This window comes from Bos grunniens, chromosome 13, assembly GCF_055505025.1.
Source record: "Bos grunniens cultivar Pamir isolate PY7600 chromosome 13, Bosgru_T2T1.0, whole genome shotgun sequence".
Lineage (NCBI taxonomy): Eukaryota > Metazoa > Chordata > Mammalia > Artiodactyla > Bovidae > Bos > Bos grunniens.
In genome coordinates, this window is record NC_141177.1 from 21,827,318 (window position 1) to 21,842,752 (window position 15,435).

The 15,435-nt window shown below is 45.2% G+C and overlaps 1 protein-coding gene across 3 annotated transcripts in view; it reads right to left on the bottom strand.

Annotated features, from left to right (window-relative positions):
* The window catches only part of POFUT1 (protein O-fucosyltransferase 1), a 39,942-nt gene that overhangs the window by 23,001 nt on the left and 1,506 nt on the right, over window positions 1-15,435 (bottom strand). For 2 of the 3 annotated variants that reach the window (XM_086332444.1, XM_086332443.1), the window contains exons 2-5: window positions 14,812-14,933; window positions 9,820-10,002; window positions 8,554-8,666; window positions 978-1,170 (exon numbers count right to left, since the gene is read on the bottom strand). In XM_086332444.1, the coding sequence (XP_086188570.1) occupies window positions 978-1,170; window positions 8,554-8,666; window positions 9,820-10,002; window positions 14,812-14,933 (611 nt within the window). Of the gene's footprint in view, window positions 1-977; window positions 4,878-8,553; window positions 8,667-9,819; window positions 10,003-14,811; window positions 14,934-15,435 lie in introns of those variants that run through there. The other variant, XM_086332445.1, reaches the window with a different exon arrangement.

The window sequence follows — 15,435 nt, forward strand, 5'->3', positions numbered from 1 at the left end:
GACTTTTTATCAAGCGCTTTCTTGGCATCCACTGAGATGACTATATGATTTTTCTTCTTTGGGCATTAATATAATAAATTTCACTACATCACTGGGATAAATTTTACTTGTTTGTGTTGCTTTTGCTTGTTCTTTAATATGCTACTGGATTTTACTCGGTAATATTTTACTTAGATCTGGGCATCTATGTTTACTAGTGAGAATGGACTCTATTTTCCTGAGCTGAGCTTTTAATGAGTTTGGTATTAGCATTATGCTAGATTTAAAAAAAAAAAAAAGCAGCTTATATTTTCTTATGTCCTAGGAGAGTACAGGTCCTAGCTCCTTTACTTTGTGGAGGGGCAGGAAGGGGGTCATGTGGATGTGACTGCTTCCTCAAATGACACTGAATGAATTTTGATCTAATTTCCATACTTCTGAGTATTTTTCAAGTTTCCATTAATGAGTATTTCTCACACACAGATATATACATATCTTCTTATGTAAACTAAGGAGATCGTCCGTACTGCTCCTGTTATTTTCACAGGGAGGATAACCTGATGAGGTTTCTGCACATTTAAGCAGCTGCTGAATTTGGAAGATGATATCTTCTTTTCTTGGGAGCCCCACCCAACCTCCAGAGCTTGTTTTTCAACAAGGAGTCGACTGGCTAAACACTTAGCTGGGGCGGAAGACTGTGGGCTCTCTCTGGCTTGCTGCCTGACTCAGAGCCTAGCTTGATACCTCAGTTTATCCATCTGTGAAATGAGGAAAAAAGGGCAACTGTTAAAAATGAGAACTACCAAGCAAGCACTCTGAAGCCACAGTTCAGATGTGTCCATGGTGGGACTGTGGGGCACAGCCCCATCAGCTTGGCCGAGTGAGGTCTCTTTGCCCTGGCTAGGACTTGGTGCAATGGGTTCAGCGTTCAGTGTCACAGACATGGGTCCTGCTCATGGATATGTCCAACCCAGCCATGAGAGGAAGGGGGAAGTTACCCAGTCAGAGCCAATGCGCAGGTGAATGCCCACGTAGGGCCGGATGAGGTGGGCGTGGATCTGGGCCTCCCCTGTCCTCACCATCTCGTCTGACCACACCATGTACTTCTGGAGGGGCCTGTGCTCCTCCAGGACAGGGAACTGGGCAGGGGCACCAGGCAGGGCAAGCACTGGATGTTCCTCTGGGGAAAATCTAGGCAGGAGACAAAATGAGAAGAAGTCAGACAGACGATGCACAGAGAGTCTGGTTGCCACCCCCACGGGAAAAAGGATGGCATTGCACCATGTCCCAGAGACCCTGTGGAGGGGCCCCTGTAACATGCAAGAAGCACGAGAGGTTGTGAAACACCAACGGGCTGATAAGAGACCTTGGCAGCGGCAACAGCCACAATATGCAATACTGTCCCGCCACGAGGAATTTACAACCTTCTTTGCTTGTTTAACAATTAAAAATTTACAGTAGAGCATTCCAGCCCTTTGTATGTCATGCTGGCTTCCAATCTGTGGGGCGGTAATTCACTCCAGGGTGGGGTGTCTAGACTGAGTCTCTGCCCTTTTACTCACACGGTGGGATTAGGAAGTGCAGCTGCTAACAGGTCACACTCACAGGGAGCGTGTACAGTGGATGAGATCATTCACTCAACACTTAACGCATATCTACTGATTGCCTACTACATGCTGAGGCCCAGAGGAGAGTAACACAGGCGTGATCCCTGCTTTCATGAGAGCACCAGAGGTCTGAAGATGCCCCCATCATCCCCTGCCGAAGGCTCTCCCTTCCCCTTGTTCACAGTGCACCTTGTCATTCTTTCACCCATCTTTTCTGCTGGACTCAGGCTTCTGAAGGCAGTATCTCTGTGTGCCCAGAACAGTGTCTAGATACACATAAGAGCTCAGTAAAGATTTGTTGATTGCATGAGTGAAGAGCAAACCTGTGTTCTCTCATTAGCTAAGGCCAGACTATATTCCAGCAACACAAGATGCCCCACTCTTTCATAAACTTGCAAAGTACTTTCCAACTCCAGATCTCTGCAGACTTTTCCCTTCCACCTGGTATGCCTTCCCTCTGCCAGTCAAAATCCTTTCCCTAAAATTATGAAAAAGGTACAGTCACTCTGGAAAACAGTCTGGCAGTTTTTTTTATAAAACTAGACAAGCAATTACCATATGACCCAGCAACTGTATGCTTGGGCATTTATCCCAGAGAAATGGAAGCCTCTATTGACACATGAACCAGTATGTGAATGTTCGCAGCAGCTTTATTCATAATAGTCAAAAACTGGAAACAGCTCAGATGTCGTTCAACAAGTGACTTGTTGAACAAACTGTAGCAAACCCACACCACAGAACACTACTGCAATAAGAAGGAACCAGCTATTGGTAGAGGGAACAACTTGGATGGATCTCAAGGGAATCCTGAGTGGAAAAAAGCCAATCTTAAAAGGTCACACAGTGAAGGATTCTATTATGTAATATTTGTGAAATGACAAGTAGAGAAAAAAGAAATGGAGATGGGATTACTGGTCACCAGGGACTAGGCTGTGTGTGTGTGTGTGTGTGTGTGTGTGTAGGTGGGTGTGGTTATAAACTGGCCACACAAGGACCTCTGTGATGTTAGAACTGTTCTGTATCTTGACTGTGGTAATGGATATACGAACATACACACATGATAAAACTGAATAAAACTAAATATACACACACAGAGAAGTGAGTTCAAGTAAAACTGGGGAAATCCAAATAAGATGGATGGATTGTACCAATGTCAACATCCTGGTTTTGATACTGTGCTATAGTTTCACAAAATGTTACCATTGGGGAGAACTGGTTAAAGGGCACTGGGGATTTCTCTGTATTATTAATATTTCTTACAAGTGCACGTGAACCTACAATTACCTCAATAAAAGTTTTAGTGAAAAATGACTAAATATTTCAGAGCATGCAGGAAAAGAGAAAATGATTTAACAGTCCACATATCTGTGACCCAAATTAGCAAATATTAATACTTTACTTTGTTTCAGATTTTTAAAAATACACACCTAAATAAAAGCTCTATCCTATGGTCTCTTTCCCTCTTCCTCCTCTTTCCAGATACTGCGGTTTTATGAATGGTCGCACTTTCACTATTTGTATAAAAAGGTATCATCCTGTGTGCTCTTTACACAGTGCAATGGTGAAAGTGTGCACTATAGAGCCCAAAGACCTTGTTCTAATGTTGGCTATGTCACTAACTTGGGCAGGTGACTAAAACCATTCTGTGCCTCAGTTTTCTTATCTGTATAATAGAGCTGATAACAGTTCCCACTTCAGAGGGCTGTTGAGAAGATCAAATGGATTAATACAAGCAAAGCATTTAGAACAGTGCTTGGCATGTAGAAAGCTCTCACAAAATTCTGTCTCTCACCATATCCATCATTGTCATTATACTGCATGTAATCTATTACAACTTTTGAAAAATTTAACTCTCTGTTTCAGAGATTTGGCCATGTTGATGGTGTGGATCACATTAACATCTCCTGAAGTTTTCCATCTGCATGAAGAAACCAGTTTATCTATCTAGTCCCCTCCTGCTGGTCAGTGAGGCCGTTCCAATCTTTCCCCCATGCAAAAGAGCTGCAATGGACAGGCCACTCTTTATTCACACCTGACCAAACACCACAAACACCTCCAAACTTCCGAGACCAGTTGCCACACCCAAGCCTCAACTCCTAGGAGTGGGTTCCATCCCACTTCTCCTTTGCTGCTTCCTGCACAATGATGTGCTCAGTAACCACATTCCCTGTCCACTGACATGAGACTAGACCCCGAGTACTTTTGTTCACGGTGAAGGCCACACACACAAGTGCAAGCCCTGTGCCAAGGAAGCAATGAGCAAGTGTTCATCAACAGCTTGGCTCTATCTAACACATGTCTTGCAGAGTTTAATTTTATATGTACATATACGGGACAAGCAGTGTTCTAGTTCTTTTGTGTACATTAACTCATTTGAGTCTCTTAAGAGCCCCCATGAGGCAAGTACTGCCATTATTCTCACTTCACAGATAAGGAAACTGAGACACAGAACGGTTAAGTAGCATGTCCATGGTCACACAGCTACAAAGTGGCAGAACAGGGATTTGAATCCAGGCAGAATCCTCCAGAACCTTTGTTTTTAACTATTGTACCTCACTCCCAGCTCCCCCATCCAGTCAATAAGTTCCTCAAAAGGTGAATCTGTGGCTTATTCTTCTGATTTCCAGTCTCAGTGCAGGCCTTAACACATAGTAGGTGCAATGAATATACTTAGAATGAATGAATGAGCCAGGGATCTCACCAGAAAGACCAGATCAGGTAGTCAGGAGTTAAAAGAAGAAGTGAACAGTAACCGAGTACCTCCTATGGGCCAGGCCCTTAAGTGACTTTCAGAGGCTACCTTAAAGGACTTCAAATGAAAAACAAAGTTGTGACTTCCTAAGAGTCGGACACGACTAAGCGACTTCACTTTCACTTTTCACTTTCATGCATTGGAGAAGGATATGGCAACCCACTCCAGTGTTCTTGCCTGGAGAATCCCAGGGACGGGGGAGTCTGGTGGGCTGCCGTCTATGGGGTCGAATAGAGTCGGACACGACTGAAGCGACTTAGCAGCAGCAGCAGCAGCAGGGGGCTGGAACGTTAGGATAAAACCAGGACCTCTGCCCTCCTTGACCTCCTGGAAAGAATCTGCTGCTGACCCTTGGTGAATTCCAAGTCTGGAATATGTGCCCCTTTTACCTGGATCTGGATCAGCTCACACAGCCATCTTGGTTGGATCTGGATGCGACATCCTTACTGACATGACAAGCAGTGAGAAGCCAAACTGATGCACTCCTTTGCTCCCAATGAGGAGACTGGTGTTTGGAGTGAAAGTGGGGAATGAGGGTCCTGTTTGGAAAGAAAGCTTGACTAGCTCCATCTTTTCACATCCCTGGCTGGTGACCCTAAGTCAGGCCCTGAGCCTCGTAGCTGTCCAGCTGAATAAGGGACACTTTCCTACTATGGGGAGCAGTGAGCCTGTGGGGTGTTTTACCATTACACTGACTCCACTGAGACCCCCCTACCAAGCTGGGGTTTCTCCATGCACAGCACCTATGTGTGTGCCCAACAGATACCAGTGAATGGACATTATGCAGGGTACAGAGGATGTAGGCACATGAATGAGGCAGAGTCTAGCTCTCGGTTGTGGCATGAAAAACTGCCTTTCTCTGCAGCTCTTCATGACTGGCTCCTTCTCATCCTTAAGGTTTCAGCCCTGCCAATTGCATGTCACCTGTTTATATCCACTCAGGAAGGCTACAGCCAGGGAGAACGATAAGCGACATGCTCAAATACCTGTTGCATTCATCCCAAGAGAATGGTTCAGCCTGATAATTCACAGTCTTCCAACAGTGAAAGTGCAATAAATGTCTATTGAATTAAACCTCCATCAGGGTATTCATAGATTCAGAACCAGCAGAGATGAAAAGATCCTCAGTGGGGAAGAAATAACCTTATTCTCTTCTTCTAGAACCCAACTTTCAAGCTGGACACACAGAAGCCCAAAATACATTTCTCAGTACTTCTTGGGGCTAGGTATGGCTGCACATCTAAGTACTGGCCAATGAGCTGGTGTAAGCAAGCTGTAAGGAGGGCTCCTTAGAAAAGTGAGGAGGGGCCCTTCTTCTGCCCCTTTTGTACCCCCAGCTGCCTGGGGTTTCATCAGTTATCTTGACCCATGAGGTGACACTAAGGATAAAAGCCAGTAACGGAACAGCTAAGCAGAGATGGGAGCCTAATTCCTAGACACAAGGGAGCCGCCACGCAGCCCTGGGTTGCAGTCCTTTTTTACATAAGAAAACAATAAACTTTTGTCTTGCTAGTCTGCTGTTAATTGGGGGTTTCTCTTACAGGTACCTAATTTAAACCTGGTACACCCAGACCTGTGACCACTGAAACTTTTAGCTGATATACAAGAGGGTTACTGATTGGTAGTGGGAGAGGGGAACTGAACAGCTCTAACTTGGCCCCCCCATGGCACTACAAGCGCTTCTCCACAGCTTTAAAATTCAAAGAACAGTTTGAAAACGACTGATCTTAGAACTTTTCCGGTGGTGGAGTGGCTAGGACTCTGCTTCCAATGCAAGAGGCCCAGGTTCAATCCTTGGTCAGGGAACTAGATCCCTCATGCTGCAACGAAAGATCCCACATATGCATGCACACATGCTCAGTCATGTCTGACTCTGTGTGACCCCATGGACTGTAGTCCACCAGGTTCCTCTATCCATGGGGATTCTCCAGGCAAGAATACTGGAGCGGGTTGCCACTTTCTCCAGAGGATCTTCCCAACCCAGGGATCGAACCCGAGTCTCCTGCAGTACACGTGGATTCTTTACCACTGAGCCTCCAGGGAAGCCCATAAAGATCCTGCATGCTGCAACTAAAACCCAGTACAGCCAAATAAATGAATATATTTTAAAAACCAAAAACAAACAAAAAAACAAATGTCATCTTATTAATTGTTTAAAAAAAAGAAAATGATCCATCTTGCTCAATCCCTTCATTTTATAGATTGAGCACTGTGGCCTAAGAAGGGAAGCAACCTGCAGTTACCCAGTGAACAGGGAAGCACCTGACTCTTGCCAGTGCTATTCCCCAGACACCCACACTCCTGCAATGGAAGGACAACTTCCGACAGCAAGAAAAGTGCACCTAAAAAGTTGGCTCAAAGGCAAAAGCTTACCCAAGCCCTTACATTAATTCCTACAACTCAACAAACTCAAGCAAGAGGATGGGGCGGCCACGAACAAGTGTTTCAGCAACAGTCTGACTGATGCATCCATGTAGCATTGTCCGTTCTGCAACCAGGATTGTGTGCTTTTTTGGCTTTTTGGAATTTGCTTTTAGAACTGGTGTCATTTCCCCCCAGCATTTTAGAAGCAAATCTCCATCCTCTGAGGACAGTCTGCCTTCTGGCAATAGCTCTGGATTCATTCAGAGCTGAATGGGGAGGACCAAGCAGGTAATTAAATGGAAATCAACAATTTCCTATGCAGGATCAACTATGAGGGGGGTAAGACTCTGCCAGGATTGAGTCTCCTTAGTAGCTCATGAATTAGCTCTGAACACAAGCCCCAAATAGGAACTGGGAGCTGTTTAAGGCACAGCTCTTTTCTCCACAGTGATGAAGAATGCGTGCTCTGGAGTCAGGTGGCCTGGGTTCAAATCACAGCTCTGCCGCATCGAGCCCAGGCAAGTGATTTCACTTCTCTCTGCCTCAATTTCCTTACCTGTGCAGCAGAGATGACAGTAACACTTGTGTCACAGACTTGTGAATGTATTAAATGAGCTATTATCTTGGAAGACTCAGGTAGAGAAGACTTAGTACAACAACTGGCACACAGTATGCACTAAATAAATATTAGTTTTTATTAACTATGAAAGCCTTACACACAGACCCCAGCTGCCCACTCAACAGCTGCATTACTTTGGGCAAGTTATTTAAATAACCTCACCGATCTCGGTTTCCTCACCAGTCAAATGGAAATGGATCATAATACCTTCATGAAACTTTTCAAAGGCTTAAATAAAATAAAGTATGTGAATAACAGTAACAAGTAACATGGACCGGCCCATCTATGTTATGTAACAAGTAACATATGAGACCGGCCTGTCTACTATGTGTCATGTGATTTATACACTAGGAGGCAGATACCATAGTGCTCCTTCCATTAAACCAAGGGGGAAGGAAGCTCAGGTCAGACAGTTTGACCGGCTCACTCAGGGTTATCTGATAAAGAAAGGGCTACCTGAGAGCTCAGGGCTGTCTAATGGTAAATCAGTCTTCCTTTGCCTTGCTGGGACCACGCAAAAATTCATAAGCCCCTCACGGCTCCTAACCCAGGTCTGACGTCTAAGCCCCTGCTCTTTCTGGCCATGCTATAGCATCAGTGGCAAGTGTACTATGTTAGTGTCATCATTTTATCTAGACTGCAGGCGGCTGAAGGCTGAGACTGGGTCTTCCTCATTTTTATGTATCACCTCTGGCCTTTGAGCACTATGTCTCATACGTGACAGACGCTCTATAAATATTTCACAGCCTGTGCCTATGCCCTGCTAACCTATTTTTTTTTTTTTAAATAGGGTTTACTGGAATGCAATTAATAAAGCACATCCAATTATTATCAGGATGACATCATTTCTCAGTCTGCACCTGAAGCTGTTCTTCTCTAGAAGAGGCTTCCAATTTTCACCTTGTGAAGAGGAAGGTAACAGGGGAGTGATTCTCACGTCTCAAGGAGGAAATTGAGATGCATGTGACTGCACAATATTCTTTTTATGACATCCTTTATCGGCTGATAAACTCTTGCTCAACCTCGTGGCAGGTCAACGTCCCACCGTGTCAGGCGTTGAGATGGGAACAGATCACATAGAATCCCAAGTTCAACAGACAGAACAGCCGCACCTTTGGTCTCATACATCAGGGTGCAGGGTGTGGTAGAGGGAAGAGGACCAGGAAAGTGCTGAATGCCCGTGGGCCCCCCACTCCTCCCCTAATCCCAGCAAAAATGCCCCCTCCACATACCTCTGGATCCACTGGTCTTTGTAGGAGGCACTGAAGGAAATGCCTGCAAAAAGCTCGGACTTGTTGAAACTCACATGAAACTGATCCCAAAATGGGCCAAAGGGATTTCCTTCCTGGAGAAAGAGAGTGGCCAAACGCTTACTGGGCAAGAAGGAAAGCCAGGTGGGATTGGGGCCAAGGAACTGTGGATGGGGAAACCCTGTACTATCTGACTCGGTCTGAAATGCTCTCATAGGATGGGCAAGTAGGAATGTCACTTCATAATTCCTGGGCTGGGGGCTGAGGAGGGTGGCTCGGCCTCCAGGCTGGTTTTCAGCAGGAAATGTTCACCACAATACCTGAAGGAGTCTTTCCTGCTCACATGCCATGTCCTGCCAATCCTGCAGCACTGGTAGGGGTCTGGGGAGGGAGGTGACCTTGGACTTGGGACCATGGATTAAGAGCTCCAAGAGACTTTCAAGATCAGCTAATCCATGCTCTTATTTTCAAGATGGAAACCAGGGCCCAGACAAGGTAAGACATTGGCTCAAGCTCACAGATCAAGTGAGGGCAATATTGGGACTGAAAGCAAGGTTTCCTTTCTCAGATTTCGTGGCTTCACCTACCCTACCCAGACTTTAGCAAAACACTGAAAGACATATTGGGGATTGTCTTACTCCCAAAGTGCCAGAAATTTACAAATTTCTGATAAATATGACAGCCTCGCATTTACCTGCTGAGAGGCAAGAAAATATACAAGTTAGGAGGGTGGAAAATGGAGTCATATTACCACAACTTATTTGCTATATGATTTTGGGCAAAATATTGAACCTCTCTTTGCTGCACTCAGTGTCCTCTCTATAAAATGAGGATAATAATAGTATTTTCCTCATGAAACAGTTGAAGGACTAAGTGGGATAATACGTGAAAAGCTCTTAACATGGTACCTAGCATGTTATAAGTGCTGTGTGAGTACTAGCTATCATTACTGATGTGGTACTTTTCAGTTTACAAGCATTCTTATTCCTGGCCCTCATGATACTTCGTGAGCAAGACACAGCAGGGACTGGCGTCTTTATTTTGTAGGTAGAAATAAAGGCTCAGAGGAAGCAAACTCCTCTGCTCAAAGTGACACTGCTGACAAATGCCAGAAATGTGGCTTAAATCTCCATCTTTCTAGTCCAGGCTCTTCTGGTGCCTTCCCCCACATATTGCTATCCTGCAGTGTCTCAGGGCCTAGAGGAACTGGAACAGGCAGAAAGGGCCCCCCTGACCCACAGAACCCACCTTCATGGGGCATGTCTTCTTATCAGGACTTCGCTGGGCTGCCACCTCAAAGCAGTATGCCACCCGCTTCTCAGGGGGCCAGTGGGTGGGTGCCAGCTTCTCCATGAAGTCCTCCAGGCTGATGACTCGATGGTAGGCCTGGAGGGGCTCCAGCTTGAAGTACTTCTGGTAGGACACATGGACCTACAAGAAAAGTGGGGAAAAGCAGGGGTGGAGGGTCCTCCCCTCAGTATCCTAGTGGCTGCTTCAAAGACATCCATTAAAACCATATATTCTAGGACTTCCCTGGTGGTGCAGTGGATAAGAACCCGCCTGCCAATGCAGGGGATATGGGTTCAATCCCTGGTCCAGGAAGATTCCACATGCCACAGAGCAACTAAGCTGTGTGCACCACTACTGAGCCCACACTCTAGAGCCCGTGAGCCTCGACTACTGAAGCCTGTGCACTTCAGGGCCCAAGAAACGCAACTACTGAGCCTATGCGCCACAACTAATGAAGCCCTCACACCCTAGAGCTGCACACCACAGCTACTGAGCCTGTGTACTGCAATTACTGAAGCCTGTGCGCCTAGAGCCTGTGCGCCGCAACAAGAGAAGCCACCACAATGAGAAGCCCTGTGCACCGCAACTAGAAGTAGCCCATGCTCACAACTAGAGAAAGCCCGCACACAGCAACAGAGACCCAGTGCAACCACAAGTAAATAAGAAAATTTTTAATTAAAAAAAAAAACAACAAATCCATACACTCTATGACCCAGAGATCTTAGACTTCATGTCAGTGACAAACTTTTGACAAATGACACCAAGCTTAGAACAGAGGCTGGGAGAAAACATCTGTAAACTAAAGGACAAATACTAATGTACTTCATGTTCAAAAATGCCTACTGATTTGTAAGAAAGAAGATAAATGACATAAAAGAAAACATGGGCAGGAAAGGAGTGAGCAGCTCACAGCAAAGAGAACCCAAATAGCCAATACACTCAAAAGATGTGCAGGCTCACTAGAATTAGGAAAAGGAAAATGACAATAACTACAAGACACCACTTCTTACTCAAGAGACCAACAAAAGTTTAAAAGCTTAACTCTGGGCTTCTGTGGTGGTCCAACGGTTAAGAGTCCACCTGTCAATGCAAGGGACATGGGTTTGATCCCTGGTCCAGGAAGATCCGACATGCTGCGAACCAACCAAGCCTATGTGCCACACTACTGAGCCGGTGCTCTAGAGCCTGTGAGCCACAACTACTGAGCCCACATGTCGCAAATACTGAAGTTCTCACACCCTAGAGCCACGCTCTGCAACAAGAGAAACCACTGCGATGAGATGCCCGCGCACCACATCCAAGAGTAGCCCCTACTCGCTGCACGCAGCAAGGAAGACACAGCGCAGCCAAAAATACATAAAATAAATATTTTTTAAAAGCTTAACTCTAATTATTGGAAAAGATATAGCTGATAGTAGAGGCATACATTTTAAAGCCTCTAAGAGGTTATACATTTAGAGTATAACTTTTTAGAGCATCTATTAAAAATAGAATTTTAAATGCACCCTCTATCTCTAGGTATTTGCCCTAGACAAGTTCTTGCCCTTTGTACCAGGAGAGGGATAAAGGACGCTCAGTGCCATAATGGAAGCAGTACTGGAAAGAACTTGGAAGAAGTTCCACCGAAAGACACTAAGAAAAAAAAAATAAGAAAAAGAAAAAAAAAGATACTTAAGTCCATGATAGTGGTTGCCTCTGAGCGTGGGGGAGGGACTAGGAGTAGCCTCTAACCAGGATAGACTTTATCTTTTAACAACTTTATCTGTAACCTTTTGTTTCTTAACAACAAAAAAAGATGAAGCAAATACAAGAAAATGTTAATGATTATCACTGCTAATGGTGAGTACATGGATGATGATTACATTAATCTCTGCATTTTTCGAGACTTAAGAAAATTTCTTGGAACACTATGAAATACAATTTAGACTTTATCCTACAGGTCAGAGTTCCCAAGCATGTTCCACTAGTTCAGGTGGGTAAAGGGTTCTGCAATAAAAAGCCTCCAGAAATAAACAGGCCCGAGAAAAGCTACGTTAAGCAGGTTTCTTTATGACAGCACTTCTCAGGGCCTTTAATACACTAACGTGGATTTTGAATCTCCAAATTTGGGGGGAATTAAGAACCGAGAACACAATTTCCCAAACTCACTTAACCACTGCACTGGTTCTACATAAGCCACTGGTGTTCCAATGAGCAGACTTTGAGAACCTTACTTATTAGCAATGAGGTCATGCAACGGATTTTAAGCAGAAATAATATGAGATCTGCTTTCCTGAAAGATCTCTCTGGTGACAGAAAAGAGAATGTCCTGATGGTAAGATTAGAGGAGGGAGAGAAAGATTAGGGGGCTACTGCAATGGTCCTTTTATTGTTCAAGTATTCATTCAACACGAGTTGGAGGAGAAGGGGGCAACAGAGGATGAGATGGTCGGATAGCATCGCTGACTCAATGGGCATGAGTTTGAGCAAACTCTGGGAGATAGTGAAGGACAGAGAAGCTTGGTGTGCTGTAGTCCAGGGGGTCGCAAAGAGTCAGACACAACTTGGCGACAAAACAACAACAATTCATTCAACATGTATTTTTGTTGTTTTGTTTCAACATATATATGTACAGTATACTAACGCATATATATGGAATTTAGAAAGATGGTAACAATAACCCAGTGTACGAGACAGCAAAAGAGACACTGATGTATAGAACAGTCTTATGGACTCTGTGGGAGAGGGAGAGGGTGGGAAGATTTGGGAGAATGGCAATGAAACATGCAAAATATCATGTAGGAAACGAGTTGCCAGTCCAGGTTCGATGCACGATGCTGGATGCTTGGGGCTGGTGCACTGGGACGGCCCAGAGGGATGGTATGGGGAGGGAGGAGGGAGGAGGGTTCGGGATGGGGAACACATGTTTACCTGTGGCGGATTCATTTTGATATTTGGCAAAACTAATACAATTATGTAAAGTTTAAAAATAAAATAAAATTAGAAAAAAAAAACAAACATATATGTCTGAGCATCTCTCGTAACTCTGAGAGATGGGGAAGCATGGACAGGTTAGAAAATGTAAAGAAAGGTGAAGTACACAGTAAAGGGAAGCATTTAGGATGACGTCTACGTTCCTGGCTTGGTACCCAGGTGAATGGAGATGACATAAACTAAGGCTAGAAATACAGGCGGGAACAAGGTTTGAGGGGAAGGTGCTGGCTCTGTGGGTCATTCAAGCAGACTCTAAGGCTAAAGAGTTTGAAACACTGGGCCTGTGGTCAGAGAGTCAGGGCCACAGATAAATTTGGAAGGTACATGGAGAATAATGAAAGCTGCAAGAGTCAACAGAAACTTAGAACAAAGCAAATAATGGTAATAAAAGCAACTAATATTTATTGAGTGCTGGATTAGCGCCAGGTGCTATACTCATCATGTTTCATGGACTTGACCCCATAATTGTGAAAGGTAGGTATACAGCCATCCCTAGTTTACTTATGAAGAAACCCGGGTGGACAGAATCTAGATAACTCATCTGAGGTCACACAGCTAACAAGCAAACAGAAACAGGAGACACACCAACATTTAAACAGTGGGTGGGGAAAAAGGAGCCCTTGCTGTAGCACAAAGAGGAAAATGCAGACAGGTCAGGCTAAAGCAGGAACAGGCTGTGTCTTGGAAGCCAGGGGAGTAAGGAAGTTCAAGAAGACAGGCTCATGGGGCCAGGTGCCACCGGGAGGTCAGATGAGATAGAGATCGAGAAATGACCCCTGGGTTTGGCAATTCTGAGGTCTCTAGTGACCTTCTGTGAGAACAGTCCCATTGGGGAAGGAAAGTCCAACTGAAGTAGGTTGAGTAACCTGTAGAAAGCAAGAAGAGACTCTGAAAGACTCCTAGCTGAGAAGAAAAGGCAAGTGAACCAGAAGGAGATGAATGGGCCATGTCTGAACTGTAACAGTAAGTGCAAAAAGTCAGAGCATCAACTGTGCCCAGTTACTGAGGACTCTCTGTGTCATAAGCACTTTACATTGATCGGCTCAGCTGATTCTAAGAGGGAGGGATACCACCATCACTAACTCACTGAGGGAAGGAGCAATAATTATTTCCAGCCTATTTTAAAGATGAGAAAACTGAGGCACAAGGAAGTCAAATACCCTGACCAGGTACACAGCTAGTAACTGGCCAACTCAGGCTGTGACCTCATTACTCTGGCTTTTATCCTCTGTTAAAAATCTCTCTAAAAATGGCATGCACAAGAAAAAATAAAAACTATGCAGAGAAAAGGCTGTAAGAAAGAAATATGGGTATTTTGCATATAACCTTTTGAAGTTTATTAAGAACTTTCAAAATCAATTCACTAAATATTAACTCAGTTCCCACTACCAGACCCCTGGAGTTAAAAGTGAACAAAAACAGACATCAGGCCAGTGGAAGTCATAAAGAATATGCAAGTAATTAAGACAATGCTGGACTTCTCATTCTAAGGGACCCAGTGATGAGGTGGGAGCCAGACTCCTCTAGTTTGTGACCTTGGACATGTTATTAACTAACTTGTGCCTCAGTTTCTCCCTCATAACTGATAATAGCACCCATCACCTGTGACCAATGGGTGGGACCAGACAAGGCTGGAAATGGAGTCTGGAGCTTCCAGTCACAGGCTCTGGAGTCACACAGACATGGGCTTGAATTCCAGTTCTGCTTGTGTGAATGTGCTAAAATACCTAGCCCCTCTAAACCTGTTTCTTAATAGAAACGTGGTGAAAGGAAAATAATTAATCCTCACGCAGTGCTCAGAAAACAGGTGCTGAATAAATGTTAGTGAGTTAGCCAGGGAGTACAGTTCTGGGTGGTGGAGAGGGCAAACTCAGGGGGATGGGAGATAAAACCCTATAGAAGGACTTGGGGTCAAGCAGAGGTGAGCATGACTAGGGAAAGATAGACAAGGGCAAACAGCAGGCAGGAGGTACTCACGTTGGTGAAAGGAGGCTTGTGATGCTGGTACTCAATCCAAGGAGGTACAGCCAGGGTGCGGTTCAACAGCTTTGCAAATGCCAGGGAGCCCAAGAAATGATCAGCCTGGTTCCCAAAACGCCCTGGATGGTATATTGCAGGTGAAGTGAGGACTGGGGCATTGAGGACTTGGGGTATGCAAGATTCAGAAAAGGAGCCAGGGATGGGGAGGACCGGGATACCAAGGAGAGCCAGGGGAGCTGGCAGCATGGGACCAAGTCTGGACTCCTGGGTCTGATGGTCAAGGCCCTTCAGGCCCTGCCTCTTCTGCCTTAGTCATTCCAGGTTCTTGCTGTTTCCCAAACGTGCTCTGCACTTCCCATCCCCACCCCCACGTCTTTGCTCTTGCTATTCCATCAGCCAGAGGTGCCCTTCTATTTCCTCCCCTCTGTACACAACAGGTAACTCCAATGCCTCACCCACTGGGATCCTTTCACGACCCCTCTGCCATATTCAGTCCCCAGCCTCCGTCTCCCACCTTGGATAAGCTACTTGTGGTTCTTCCACTCTTCCTAGAATGTCCTTCCCATTTCCTGGCCTTTGGCCCTTTCCTCAGCCTGTAAGTGCCTCGGGGAGAAGGGCCCT